The sequence below is a fragment of the Rhipicephalus microplus genome, chromosome 8, assembly GCF_043290135.1.
Source record: "Rhipicephalus microplus isolate Deutch F79 chromosome 8, USDA_Rmic, whole genome shotgun sequence".
Classification (NCBI taxonomy): domain Eukaryota; kingdom Metazoa; phylum Arthropoda; class Arachnida; order Ixodida; family Ixodidae; genus Rhipicephalus; species Rhipicephalus microplus.
Genome location: NC_134707.1, coordinates 25054681 through 25069449, shown reverse-complemented (window position 1 = coordinate 25069449; position 14769 = coordinate 25054681). Strand labels below are relative to the sequence as shown.

Here is a 14769-nt window from a genome sequence, read left to right as displayed (position 1 = left end):
TTCTTCACAGGAAGGATTTACTGACACACCAGCTTTGTTGGTCCTGAACGACATGTCCGTGGGGTCCAGGTCGATGGCCTTTTCATAGTGCTGGAGCGCAGCATCGAAGTTCCGCTTGCGGTACGCGGCATTACCAGCTTCTTTAGCGACGAGCGCCTGCAGAAAAAGCCACAACCAGAACATTTTACTTAAAAGTTAGCATTTATGAGCAGCTGGTGCTACTGTTGAAGCTGTAAAGTTCCGTAATTATTTAATTATGACTTGACTAGCCCGGAGAGCTACTACAGCATCTGTAATCGGTTTAAAAGGTTGTCATTATGAAATCCGACAGTATGAGGGAATTTCATGGTGATCAAAATAGCAAATCGTCTTCTGCATAGCAGTTCAGCAATTTCCCAGAGAGCCAGTATGCCAATAACTCTTCAATTCCCCCCCCCCCCCAACCAATGCACCCAGATGTATCTGAATAGACGGCTTACACATGTGTCACTGAAAATGCCACATCAGTACGCACATTCATAGGAGATAAGGTCTGCAACATGTCGTTACCGTTATTACATCACTCACTCACAGGCTCTTCTAATGACACACAGCAGCCGATTACATTATGGCTTCAGCGTTATCCTACTGAAGCTGGTTGGCCACGATGCGATTTTTCTGCCTTTCCGTCACCAAAGCTGCTATGTTGGAGGACCAGAACTTAACATACGAAGCTGCGTCCACGACGTCCAGTTTAAGCTTTCCTATTCGCAATCCCCATTAGGCAATATCCACACTTGAAAATCTGAAAGGGCCACTCACCAGGTTTGACAATTTTGAGCTGACAAGTGCAATGCGTAGATGAGGCATTCATGATCACGTCTGCCAAAATTTTCAACGCTGCGTGCCACGGAAATGGGTCGAATTTCAAGATGAACGCTGCTCCCCCTTCCTTTTGCGGGCGCGTGCCCAGAGAATGAGGGCACGACGTGCGCGTATGAATAGCCCTACGTACACGGCAATGCAGCGACGTTGGTCCTCTACGAAGACGACTATGCTCCGACGTTGCGGACAGTGGCACGTGACATGGCGGAAACTAAGACAACACGCATAATTGATGTATTTGTTGCTCGAAGAGATTAATAAATCTAATGAGACGCTATAAAAGAATGTGAGCATTCATTTTCTTTTTCATTTTTCTCCCTTAATTTGCAACAAGATGCGAGGATAATGTGCCGGCGTTTCGCATGCGTTAGTATCCTCGCGATTCCGCGGTTAGCGTATTGAGCAGACTACAGCCGTAGAACGCTCCTACCCATTCGCGTGCTCATCTATTCTACCGCATCTAACCCAGCATTTCCGAATTACTCCGCAGAAACAGGCAGTGGACCACAACACGAAATAACGCTGCAAGAAAAAAAAACGTTGCTCACGTGCGCGGGAATCGGGCTTGTTCGGGCACGTCATACGCACGTGGTCTCTTGGTCCGATGCCGGAGAGGGTAGGGAAAAGATTTGACTGGCAAAGGCTACACGGAGGAGCGGCAAGTGTTTGGATCTCGCCTCCTCTGATTCTCGCTTCGCGCAGCTTCAAGAAAACACTTTTCTCGGCTCTTAATGAACCGATTCAAAAAATTTCTTTGGCAAAACGTTCCTCATTGGAGACCCAACAACTTCCACGTCTAACTAAAATTTGGTATGGGGACCTGGTGAGTGGCCCTTTAAGGGGGTGTGCGTAAATGATGGTGTCCTCAACAAATGGCTAATGCACTGAGCCAGCTTTCGTGCTAAGCAGGCTGAGAGAAACCTAAGAATGTGAGCAGACTGTGGGAAAGACGATACAGCGAGAACTGTGGTAATTTAGGTACGATATCCAGCGACTACCATTCTAGGCAAGAGATGGGCACATGGAGGTTTGAAGAGAACAATATTCCTGAACAGGGGGGTATCACTTGGGCAAACGTTTCGACAAGCGGGACGCTTTCTCTTTTGTTGGCAGTACTTCGAAGCAGCGGCTGCCTGAAGGGATAGCGCTACTACTCGAAGCGTCGTCTCCAGCAATAGCAAGAGGACAATCATGCTAGCGTTCCAAAGACACCCACGAAGTATTTTGGAGTAGAAGTGCAACTTGGGTAATGCAGCCCCCGCCAATGAAACGTTATGTAACCATTCCTTTAAAACTTTGAGAGGTCTAAACTACGCTATCTCCAGCTAAGGTCTACATCTGTCCTCTAGCCAAGACTAGTGCCCTAGTGTTTCGAAGGCATTCAGCAAGTTATTGTCAAGGAGAAGCGCCATTTACGTGCAGAAGCCCATGTTAGCCAAATATTATGTAACCATTCCTTTATGACCCTGAGACGAAGAAACTCGCAGCCTTCAGCGTTGAATCTATTGTTCAACTGCCTCTCTAATCACGCTGTTAATTGCTATAGAATGCATGCGCTATCTAACCGTAAACAAATTACCGACCAAGGCATGTTAACAGCCCACGAGATGAAACGAACGACCCATCGCCTACTACCCTCATGCGGCATACCTGTTTATTCAAATGCGCTAGCACGGTCGAAATGATCAGTGGTAGTGCGTAGGTCAGTGATGGAAGTCTCGTTACCAACGGCAACAAATTAAATACGAACGACGCCGGCACCTAACACGTTCGAAGCCATGCACGCAACTATAAGCCTAATGGGGGGAAGCCCAAACACTTCGGCTCAGCTCACCGCTCAACTCGGTTTGCCCAGGGGAGACAAAAACAGCCGGTGTTAGACGTTTCCGAGACGTCCATTAGTAACGAAGTTCGTTTCGAGAAGCTAACGCATGTAATCTAGTGTATCATATATAACGCTCCTTCGGTGACTACTCGCTACGCAAGGACAAAAAAGTAACGCCGGCGTTCACGTTTAAGCGTAACACGAGATCGCACTTTTGCGAAGTAGTAACGCAATTGGCATCCTCCGAAAGTTCGCACTTTCTTCCGCAAAATAAGTGGGCAATAAAGGGTGACATTAGGAGTGGTTAATGAGCGTAAGCGCTTACCTCGTCACGCCTGTCACCAGCCATGCCTGCAGAACTCTCTGGAAGCGCCGGTCGGTGACTTCACGTTGAGCGTACTTGCAATGCTTGCGATTTCAAGTGCGCTCCTGTCGGCTTGCAACGAACGCGTTGGCTCGAAAGGAAAATTCGAGAAAGACAATAGACCGCTGCGCCATCTACTCACAACATCTATGGCCTATGGCAAGGAGAAAAAAAAAAAAGCTGGCCACCGAGACTTTATTTACACCATGACTCATAGAGCATAGCGTTTCCTAAAATTTATGTTCATACAAATTCTAGAGTTTTAGATGGAAAGCTGTGGCGAAAAACCTATAACCACTTGTAACCACCGGGAGCGTCTATTTGCACAACAGCTCGGGGTCACGTGACCCTAGTTGCAACGTCACGTATGACGTCATTGGTTAAAGCGATCGGCTTCAACTGGCTACGTCTTATTGTGACTACGTCTTGTCAAGCGACTCCGAGGTCACGTGATAAAAAAAAAAATAAGGAAGGCGCGTTTTGTTGTCATGGTTCGCGAATCCCCCAGCGTGGTTGTGTGCCTATAGTTTCTAGGATCTACTCTACTCTACTACGCGTGGTCGTCATCCACGCTGCGTAGTTCGTTGGCGGCTTGATTATGGCAGATGAAGCAATCGTACGATCGCATCTCCTGGACTTTGAGAGTGGCGAACACAACTGGCGTGGATACGTGAAGACCGATCAAGAACTGGAGCACCTAGAAAGAGCCCTTCTCGGCCTAGGAGTGTCATTCAAGGTGACATCCTCCAGGAAACATGCCGAAGAAAACCTACATAAGGCAGGAAAGCGTAAGTATATAAGCGTTGATTATTAAAATCTAAGGGCATTTCTGCTTTTTTTGTGATTGTTTAGCCATTTTCACGAGTATTACTAAGCGCGGTGATATGTACATGTACCTTACGCAGTTCTGTTAGGATAAGAAGTCTGAGTTTTCTTCAATAAAACTAGTTGTTAGAAAGCGCTTGTCCGGTGTGTATCTCTTCTTTGTCCCTGTGTTTTCTTGCGCGCTTCTCAAGGATAAAATCTGCGTTCCTTTGCGAACCCCCATAGTTCACTATACCTCCGGGATTGACGCGCGTGCACCATTAGACAAAAGGGAGTGTCTAGCGTTACGTCTAGACGTAACGACAGCAGCCGTTGCAGTTACGTCTTTACGTAAGATTAAAGTTACGTCCAGCGTGACAACAACACAAATGCAGTCTGTTAGGCTCGCTGAACCGATCGTCTCCAGTGGCGCAGAGGGTAATGCGTCGTGCTCGAAACTGCGAGGACGTTGGTTCGAACCTCGCTGCTGTGCTACTTTTTTTTCTTTTCGTTTTTTTTTTTCTTTAGTTCTTCCCGGGCGCCGTAATATTTTTTTTTAAGGAAATCGCCTTGGATAATTATTAAACTCAAGTGTGCATTGTGAAGCAGACGGTGGACGTAACCTTAGCAGCTGATTATCGTTACGGCTGGACGTAACTATGGGCTTGTGGCATCATTTGTCGAGAGAAGAACGAGCGGTTTCTAGCCGACTTTGAGAACGAATTGTAAATTCCATGCCGTGTGCTGCACTATAATGCTTGGTTTACATGTTCTCGGGAGCACCGACTACCAGTTGGCAGCGTTTTCTGACTATGCCCGAAATGCGTTGCAGGGCCCAACTTTAGGGTTGGATGAAGCCAATTTTCGCTGTAATACATAATCTTGAAGGCCACGTTTTGGAGCAGTTTCTCTACTTGTAGCATAGCTGTAGCAATTACTGCAGTGTTCCCAGTACTATGTAGTAATGAGCTAAATTCACTGTTCACTGAGAAATGGCATTTTTGTGATATTAGTCTGTCTGAATGTTCCACTATTAGTGCTCTTGTACATAGTGCACTCAACAGTTAATGACGTTCCTTGGTGGTACAACCTACGAGTTCGTAGGGCATTCGTCTTTATTGCCAGAGCTAAAATAGAAGCAGACTGCATTCAAAGCACTATGTCTGTGCTGATCAAGCATGTTAACAACACCTTGCATTATATTATAATGAATGCTACACAGTAAAATTTGTAAAGCAATAAAAAAAATTGTGTTCAATGTTTCTGCAGTGAAGCTTATGTTCTCCATCAACCGGGGAGCTGTGCCTCTGAACTTGCAGCTGCCCTTCAGAGTACTATCATTGACTGACAAAGGGTGCCTGTATGGAAAAGACAAGCACTCACACAAAGGTCAATCAGAGGACTCTGTAAGTAAATGAATTAAGATTGTTGTGTACAAATGAGACTACTGTTGAATGCTTATAAAAGTGATTTCAGCCAGCATTAAAAGTTTCTTTCGACCACAGTGATTTCGCTGAAAGATATTTTTATGTACATCATTTTATCACTATTGAATGTGTGGGATCTTTGGCACTTGCCACCAGCCTGTTCCTGACCAGCTGTCCCCTGGTCCTCCCTGCTGTGGTCTCGTTCCTGCCTTCGGCCCTGCAGCCACCTCCACCCTGCCTAATCCACCTGACAGCCTCTAAAGTCGCCTCGGCGGCTGGTTCGCCCACTCAAGCTTTGGCCCAGGCCCGAGCGTGGTCGCTCCGGCTTCCGTTCCTGGCTGTCTGCTGTTCCGGCCTGCCGTTCCTGTGAGGCCCCCATCCCAGCGACTTTCGGCAGTTGGCTGCCACATGCAACTTGCAGCCACGCCTCGTACGTTCCCGGCTGCCAACCTCTCCAGACCGGCGAACTTCAAGCAGGCTAGCTGCCCGCCCTTGTTGTGCAGTCTTCCCCGTTACTCCTGGGCTGTGGACCTTCTCCCGGCAGTGGGCTCTCCCTGGTGGTGGAACTTTTGGTGGGACGTTAAGTGTGACCATGGCCGACCTATGGACTCGTATCTTCGGGAAGACGACATCACCCTTTTGGACTTTGCCCCGTTTGCCAGTCCCCTTGCGGCTGAGCTGACCTTGCCACTTGGCCTCGGACAGCCTCTTTCACAGGCTGGCCTCGGTCTTTAGGAGGGGGGAATGTGGGAATCGAGCGCGCCGTCCCCTTTGGCGCCTCGTTCCCCAGCTAGCGTGTGTGTTGGCCCCGCGCGGCTCGAGCGCCGGGAACCGCTGCTAATCGGCAGTATGGCGACCACGGTGGTGGCGCCAGGCCTCTTTGTCTGGTGCGAGCCATGTGTCGGCTTCCCGGCGCGCGGCACACGTCCGGGCATGTCTGGACAAGCCACCGCGCTAGCTTACGTCACTGTGCAACGCCTGTCCTCATTGGCCGCCAGTGACAACCCCCTTCCCCCTGAGCTCGCTTCTGTCTGGCGCGGGCTTGCCCGCGTCAGATGCTCTCAGGCCCGCACGAGAGGTTGACGCGCTGCTCTGGCAGGCGGCTTCTCGTTCGTGCACTCGACTGCTGCCCCTTTGTGTAATAGTCGTAGCGCCACTGGCAAGCGTACATGATCGGTCTTGGGAGTTACCCTGACGGCCCGCAAACCCATGATTGTCGCACTGTGCTGCATCTTGGGTTAATAAACCCGTGTTTGTTGACAACCTGCCTCGAGTGCCTTTTCTGCGCCGTGTTGGAGAGTCGACGAACCCAGCTGCAGCGTCTTTGTTCGCTGCGGCAGTGGAGAACGTCGCGTCCCTGCCCGGTCGCCTCGTAGGTTAAGCGTCGTGCAAACCTATCTCCACACACTTAAGGAACAAAGGACACAGTACATCACAGTGCAAACCAAGAAATAGGCATTTATTTGCACCTTTTACACAGCAAGCCCGCTAGCGGAGTTATACAAATAATAGCATGTCAGTGTAACACGCTGTAGAATCGACAATGTTTGACTCACCATGCCCAGTTAAGCAGCGAGTAAAGTTTAACCCTGCAAGAAAGCCAAGCATATGCAGTTTGGGGTCATGTATCACAAATAGAGGTGTATTCGGGTCAATGGAAAGGAGCCTGTGGAGCTCCTTATGACATGCAATGCGCTCCAAAGAACAAAAAAGAGGCATTCATTCCTTTGGGCCCTACGTGTCCTCACTATCAGGTAGCACCACTGTGGGGGAGCTGGCTGACAAGGCATGTAAACGCTATCAGGGAACGAGAGCATCCCTACATCCCCCAGCAAAGCACACACTATGTATGTGCTCTGTGAACAGGAGGCAGTTCATGTGGCGTAAATGTCATTATAGCATGTCCGTGCACTGGCGACACCACCCCTTGTTGATATCACTGGCATTTGGTGCTTGTCAAGCCCTGTATCCACACCTAGACAGGTGGCTTGTCTGCAGACTCAATGACAAAACACCAGGTCAAGACTGCTCAAAGGCAATGCAGTAGTGCTGTCTGCATCAACGTGCCTTGCCGCCAAGACGGCCAGAACAGCTGGCTCCTGTTGCAGCTGCCAAGGGTTGCGTGCTTTCATGTGGGCACTTTTATTGTGTTACCGTACATGCACACAATAGCACATATATTAAAAAAAGTGTCTTCCTGGTACGATGTGCAGGTGATATTCCCAGCACCCCAAAAATTGGTAGTGTTGTGTATTGAAAAGGTAACATGCAGAGCAGTAATGAAGGGCACTAGAGGTGCAACATGTAACATCAAACATGTCAAGAAATTTTTTTAGTGCAAGTTAGAAGTTTGTAGAATCCCTCTGTCCTGCCGGGCACCCTACATTGGACAGAAGAGCAGGTGCCTCAACAAAAGGCTTCAGGAACACAAGAATTTATGCAGTAGAATTTAAATCGACGGAAATCTTGCTCAGCACTGCTCTGCCTGTAAGTGTAACCCGAATTTCAGAGACAACTATTTTGGTATACAGCAAGGACAAAATTAAAAGAACAATTGTAGAAACATCTTGTATGCTGCTGGAGAAGCTAACCGCATGCATGAGCTTTCCGTCCACAGCACTTACAGACAGGCAAGTGGCATTTCTAGGAAAACAAAGATAATTTTAAATGCTGCACATGTTTCACCTTGATTTTGATAAGGCATTTTTTAAATGTTAATTTCCAAGAGATAAATGCAATTTTTTTTTTTACTCTTAGCATTCATGTTTGCTTATTCGCAGTTTGCCCACAGCGCCCTCTTTTGAATTTCAAGTCTTTGCCCTCCCCTTTTTGGTGTTTTTGTTTCATTAAATCAATTGTTAGAGATACACTTTTTGTGTCTCATTCCTGTCGGCACTCTAACTTTGCGGCACTGCCTTTATCTTCCACTATGTTGCAACTAGCCCCTACACAAGCTCTTCTGAATCCGAATCTTGATTTTCGTGCTCCAAAAGCAACATTTTGCTGCTACAAAAACTGCTTCAAATTCTATTTTGGCTATTGCACCCCTGCACATGTTCAGATTATGAGAAACTAGTAAAAACTAGTTTGGTATTTCAAGAAAGCCAATGTATGCAAAAAAGCTGGCAAACAATTTCTTCAGTTAATTGAACAGTGGAACATTTTATACTGCATTATATCATGTTTACCCTCAAGCATAAAAAACAAGTTGCTCCCTACTGCCATCTAATAAAACGCTACAATGAATAGCTTTTGCATTTTTTTAATGCTCATTGCATGGCTTCCACTCAGATGGCAGACAATGGAGGCCAACCTGATGTGGACTGGACAGCAGAGACGTTCAAGAAAAAAAGAGTGAAACTCCAAAGCACAAAGAAGAAGGGATGCACAGCAACTATGCACATTAAGAAGGTTGAGGTGTTCCCAGACTTTGAGGTATGAATATCCATTAAATGGCGGCCATTCCATCTACATTATCTAGTTTTCTGTTCAATGCATTCAATGTGCATGCTGTTCAACTAAAGAGCTTCATAAATATTCTAACCCAAGATGTAGTATAATAAGCCTCTGTTTCAAGTGTTTCACCATACTTGTCACACCTTCGTATTGCATCTTGCGGTAAATGGTGCAAAAGCAGGACTCGGAATAGCACAAAAGCACTGCCCTCATGTTTTGTTATATTCTCAGCTCTCATATATAGCACTCTTTGCCAACACAAGACCTATTCATGGTGGGTTACGGCCGACATATATCTACCTCGTGGAGATCATTCAGGCTTGTGCACAATGTCCTAGCGACTATATTAACGCGATAGCGTTAGAGAGCTCGTTTCGCATAAATCCCGTCGCCGACGTCGGTAACAGCGTCGCCTGTGAGCGAAAAATCGAGAAAGGTGCAAATAAAATAAACAATAAAAATCTTCGGTCCCATTGAAGATCGAACCCGGGGCCATTTGCGTGGCAAGCAGGCGTCCTACCACAAAGCCACGATGTTACTTGCAACTGCTTTGGAAAAAAACACTACATAAATGTCATGTAGTGGAAGGAGTCTCCTTAACGCATTTTGTTTGGCAGGTGTTGCGACGAAAATGAGCCCATTCGGCAATTTGTAGGCGCATTGGCGAGGCCATCAAACTACGTTTTTTGCGCGACGCCATGCTTCGAAAAAAGCCGGGATAGTGCAGCCATCGCCGCTAAAAACACAGACGAACTTCCAAAGAGCTCCAAAAATGGACAACTATGTCCATCTAGCGGAAAACATATCAAGCCAACGCCTCCTTTCTAGAGGAGGCATTGATCAAGCAAACAGTAAAAATTAGATAATGTGCTGCCATCTGCGAGGCATTGTGAGAAATATGTCTTGACTAGCACAGGGAAGTGCTTTAGATCGAAAACTTGTACCATTACTATAGATACATCGCGCGCGCGTCTATGTGCGTGTGTGTGTAACAACACACATTAATAAGTATGCACTTAGTGGTTGAAGTGCGCACTAGGGGCCAGATTTCGCTGTTGCGTTCAACTCTTAAAGGCGAAGCTTAAAGGTCCCCCAATTTTTTCGGCATGCTTGTGATCACTAGTGAATTAGGTGCAGCAATAACACTTCACAATGCTAGCTGTATTTCACTATGTTAACAGCGGTGACATTACTGTAAAGTCTGCATATCTTATGGTAGTGCTACATATTTGCCAAGAAAAGTGCCTTTGAAAAAATTCTTAACATGTTTGCGTAACTTGTTCTCTTGATCGCCCTTAGATTGCAGTGCAAGGATGTACGAAGAACCGGATCACCATGCTGAAGTCTGCTGCATTGACTAACTTGTCACAACAACTTAATGGAGACAATCCACCAAGGTCAGAAATGCGACTTTACGTCACAATAACAAAGATGTCATGCCACACAGAACATGACTTTGGCAACTTCATGAAGTATGGACAGACGGTGGACCACAGTATTATTGAAAGAATTAATGACCTCGTTCAGGAAGGCATTACGTCTGTGCATGAAGTGAAGACATGCCTTCGCTACTATGTACAGGACGTGCTCTTCAATGGCAAGGAAAAACCTGATCTAGATTGCAGAGCATTTTACCCGACATCCAAAGACATCCGCAACCATATTCAGGAATCTTTGAGGCAAGGGCGCTGTAGCAATCTGGATCAGGAGAATGTTGCAATGCTGGTATCTGCACTGGAGAGAGAAGAACCAACATCAAAGGTGCTCTTCCGGCCATATTGCTACACAAGTGAAGCAAAAACGACAATCCCCGAGGCCGACGATGACCAGATTAATGTAGAGGAGACCTTGGCAAAACAATGCGACAGGACCTTGCTGTTCTGCTATCAGTCTCGCTTCATGGCAGAACTACTAAAGCAGTATGGCAACAATGTGACATGCCTTGATGCCACAAACAAGACAACAGATTACAGCTTGCCACTGTTTTTCCTTGTTGTAAAAACACCCACGAATTACATGGTGGCAGGTGTTTTTGTGGTGCAGTACGAAACAAGTGCGTGCATCAGTGAGGCACTCAGTGTGTTTAAAAGCTGGGATCCTGAGTACTTGCCTAAGTATTTCATGGTGGACTTTTGCCAGGCTGAAATAAGTGCGATTTCTGAAGTCTTCCCACAGAGTGAAGTCATGCTGTGCAACTTTCACCGTGAACAGGCTTGGGAGAGGTGGGTGAAAAAGAAGGAAAATGATGTCCCTCCAGACCAAAAAGATGCCCTGCTTGGTCTCTTTCGCAAAATAGCCAATTCAAGCAGCAGGGAGGAATTTGACGAGGCCTACAAATGTCTGAAGAACTCAGTTTTTTGGAGGAACGACAAAGTAGCTAGCTACTTTGAAACGCAGTGGATGCCAGCAGCCAAGATGTGGGTTCAATACCACAGAATGAAGTTTGGTGTCGTCGTTACAACAAACAACGGAACAGAGACACAGAACCGCATCCTCAAGGAGCATTACCTGAGGTGGAGTCACGGGAGAAGGAGCCTTTCGAGCCTTATTACAGTAGTGGTGAAAAAGTTTCTTCCAGAGAGACAAAGCGTCTTTATTCAGCAGAATGTAGAAAGATCGGCAATGTACCGCAAGTACCATGAATATGTGCCAAAGTACCTGCATAACAGACCTCCAAAAGTAATAAGGCATATCATGGCTCGTATCAACACAGCCTTAGACTATGAGCCTGAAGATGTTGCTGTATTTACTGAACCTGGCGTTTTTTCTGTGAAGTCAAGCAATCCAGGCTTGCTACACACGGTAAACTTCCATACACCACAGTGTACCTGCCAGGATTTTCTTCGACATAAATTGCCATGCAAGCACTTCTGTGCAATTTTTCGGTTTTTCAAAGAATGGTCATTTGAACAGCTCCCAAGAGAATACATTGAAGGCCCAATGCTAAGTTTGCACAGCAACATTCTCAGCACACCAGAAAGTGGGTGCATTTTACCGGCACTCTCTACCGAAGGCACAGATGACAACATTTTGCAGGTGCCCTCAGAAGAGGAATGTGTTGCTGAACTGCCAAAGAAAATCCGGGAAACTAGCAAGTTATCCAGGAGAATGATCACAGACACAGCCCACAAAATTACAAGTGTTGTCATCTACTGCAAAGATGAAAGAAAGAGAAAGGAGGCACATGAGCTGATGCTTCAAGCATACAACATTCTGAGAAGTGGGTGTGAGAGTTCAAGTAGTGGCTTAGTCATTCGTGGATCTCCGACAAAGGGTTGCTCTGGCCAGGCAAGCACTACACAACAAGCAAAACGAATCCGCCTAAAAGCACTCCAGCATGCAAGACGCCATGCGGAGAGCTGGAAAACAAGAGGCAGAGTAGGCAAGCAAGCCAGCGAACTTAGAGCAACATTTAACGTTGCACCATAAACGTCTGATGCTCGCGCGTGCGCCCCTTCATCGAGGGATAATAATATCTGAGGTTTTACATCCCAAAACCATGATATGATTAGGAGAGGCGTCGTAGAGGAGGGCTGCGGAAATTTCAACCATCTGGTATTCTTTAATATGCAATGACATCACACAGCACTGTCCTCTACCATTTAGCCTCCATCAAAATGCGACCGCTGCAGTCGGGATCGAACCCGCGACCTTCGGGTCAACAGCCGAGCACCATAACCACTGCTTCACCGCGATGGACCCTTCGTCGAGGGAAGGGCGACTTGTTGGAAAAGAAACTTCCCATGGCTGGCTTTGGGTAATCGGCACCTCCGGGACTTTCTCACAGCTGCAACAAATGGAATGTGTTGGGGGAGTGCACCTACGGTAGAGATGCACAAGCCAGGGAAGAATTTTTGGCTGCTTTGGCAGTTGTCTTTGAACCAGTGAAGAGTGTGGTCATCGGTGTCACAAGTAGGCAGCGAGTGTGGAGTGTCCTGTGCAACGAATAGAGTTGACTGTCCCGTCGGGAATCCTCGTCTACAGAAGCTGGCAAGAGAGTCGAGCGGCGGGCACCACGTCGATTCGTCTACGAGTACTGTAAGCTGGCATGGTTAAAAACAGCGCGAAGTAGACACGGACAAGAATTCACACAGGCAGCGCGGTCCTGTGTCAATTCTTGTCCGCGTCTACTTCGCGCTATTTTTAACTATAGATACGTACCAACTGGCTCGTATTCACACTCTTTTAAGCTGGCATGGTCTGTGAGGAACCTTTTATTGAAATTTTAACAGCAGAGCTGTTCGAGCTATCCACAAAACAGTGCTTGTCGATCAAAAACATTGCCTCGCTATGATGTCGCCTAGCATAGCCATGGCAACCAGGCCATCTGCACATCGCCCACAACCTTCACGAAGCTGTGCGCACCTGCCTTGATACTAAGCATGACCGTTCCTGCGCACTGACTTGTCACCACATTGTACCAGCAGGAGCCATGTCGTCATCATGTGCTGAATCTTTGCTTTCGCCATGGGTAGACGTAAATAAATCAACTTCGGAAGAAGAAGCCACATATAAAGAATGACAACGTGCCGCGAAGTGGGAATATGTTCAGACATCAAGCCGAAGAGGCTGCTACCAAGTTTCGCCATTAAGCGGAAGAGCCAAGGTGTGCTGCTTGGCAAAGGGAATACATACAGAAACCCTTGCGAGTACGTGCCCGGCCTGCATGTGGATGAGAGCTTCTATGGCAGGGTCCAGCAGAGTACTGATTCAGCGGATAACTGGTTTCGTCAAGAGTTTCTGAGCACGGAATTTGGGCACGCCTGTCACATCTGCAAAAACCTAGCAAAAACCTTCTAAAAACTTGAGAATCGACCAGCTTCACTGTCTTTTAAGTGTTTTATTTTTTGTTGCTATTTTATTTAGCCAACTTTGCATTTGAGTTGCACGAGAAGCTCTGCAGTATAAGCACAGTGTTTCTTTCTCTGCATTTATTTTCAAGTCAATCCTCTATTTTATTAACCTACCCCGTTGTCTGTATTTTGTATCTGTAGTTATTCAGTGTGGTTTCTGGTGCCATTCTTTCTTTCATTGCACATATTTTTGTTTCCTCTTAGTTAACTGTGTGTCTCTTGCCATTGCCCTCTTTCTAATTAAACGGTTGCTTGTTCCTTATATCACATATCTCTGTATTCTCAATGAATCTGTCAGTCATCCTGAACATCACAACACACCCCACACAGGTCGACTGGTCAACGAAAATTTGAAATGTACCACTTCAAGACCTTTCAAGCATTGCAGGGCCAAGCCTGAAGTTGAAGCGTGTGAGTCTGCCAAGACGCTGTTGTTTGAGCAGCGGGGTCTGACCGAAGTGTGTTAAAGTGTACAGTGCATAAGTGTCATGTCAGAACTCATTATAAACTATGGTATTGTATAACAGGTGGCAGAGTGTTACGAGACTTGAACATAATGCATTACATTAGATATCTGGCAGTTCTTATTTTAGTACTTTTCTTCACTTGGAAACAATCAACATAGTTCAGTTGAGGGGCTAGTTGGTACTGAAATAAAGCCATGCAGGGGATAGAACACAAGAAGGAGTAGACAGGATTGCACTTGTCATGTCTACTTCTACTTGTGTTCTGTCCTCTATGCACCTTTATTTCAGTTTAAAGTTTGCTAATATTTAATTACATATAAGTTAGTTTATAGATGAAAATGTAAAACACACGTCTGCTTTGAGCATTTCAATTGAGCGGGAACTACAGTAAGTGCCCAGTCATGCCATACCGAACTCAAGCTTCAAGATACAGGTTCAGAAACAATGTGACAAACTGCAAGTAAAAACATACCCCTAAAGTCGCCTTGAATTCCAAGGTAATGCCTGCCAAGTATTTACTGGTAAGCACTATACCTCCTCGTGCATGTTGTCATTAAAGAAGCTATAGCTTTGCAGCCTCATGCCAATATTGTGGCTCAGGAACTACATATGGTACGATACGAGCACTGACGTACAAGAAAGTAGTGCTTCCTGAACTGACACTGTGTACTGCAACTATTCATGTGCGTTGGCAAGTTCATAGAATATT

General features: G+C 46.4%; 3 protein-coding genes across 3 annotated transcripts in view; 2 read left to right on the top strand and 1 right to left on the bottom strand.

Moving 5' to 3' along the window:
* Positions 1-3171, bottom strand: part of Stip1 (Stress-induced phosphoprotein 1) — a 36406-nt gene extending 33235 nt beyond the window's left edge. The window contains exons 1-2 of the mRNA XM_037416437.2: positions 3015-3171; positions 30-156 (exon numbers count right to left, since the gene is read on the bottom strand). Of these exons, the coding sequence (XP_037272334.2) occupies positions 30-156; positions 3015-3038 (151 nt within the window). The 5' untranslated portion in view covers positions 3039-3171. The remainder of the gene's footprint in view (positions 1-29; positions 157-3014) is intronic.
* Positions 3172-3536: 365 nt separating this feature from the next.
* Positions 3537-6547, top strand: LOC119178433 (uncharacterized). The gene is made up of 3 exons (XM_037429635.2): positions 3537-3841; positions 5127-5263; positions 5441-6547. The coding sequence occupies exons 1-3, from the start codon at positions 3652-3654 to the stop codon at positions 5543-5545; spliced, it is 432 nt and encodes a 143-aa protein (XP_037285532.1). The 5' UTR covers positions 3537-3651; the 3' UTR covers positions 5546-6547.
* A 232-nt stretch (positions 6548-6779) lies between these two features.
* LOC142768875 (uncharacterized) lies at positions 6780-13864 on the top strand. The gene is made up of 2 exons (XM_075871328.1): positions 6780-8719; positions 10040-13864. The coding sequence occupies exons 1-2, from the start codon at positions 8561-8563 to the stop codon at positions 12167-12169; spliced, it is 2289 nt and encodes a 762-aa protein (XP_075727443.1). The 5' UTR covers positions 6780-8560; the 3' UTR covers positions 12170-13864.
* The last annotated feature ends 905 nt before the right edge of the window (positions 13865-14769 follow it).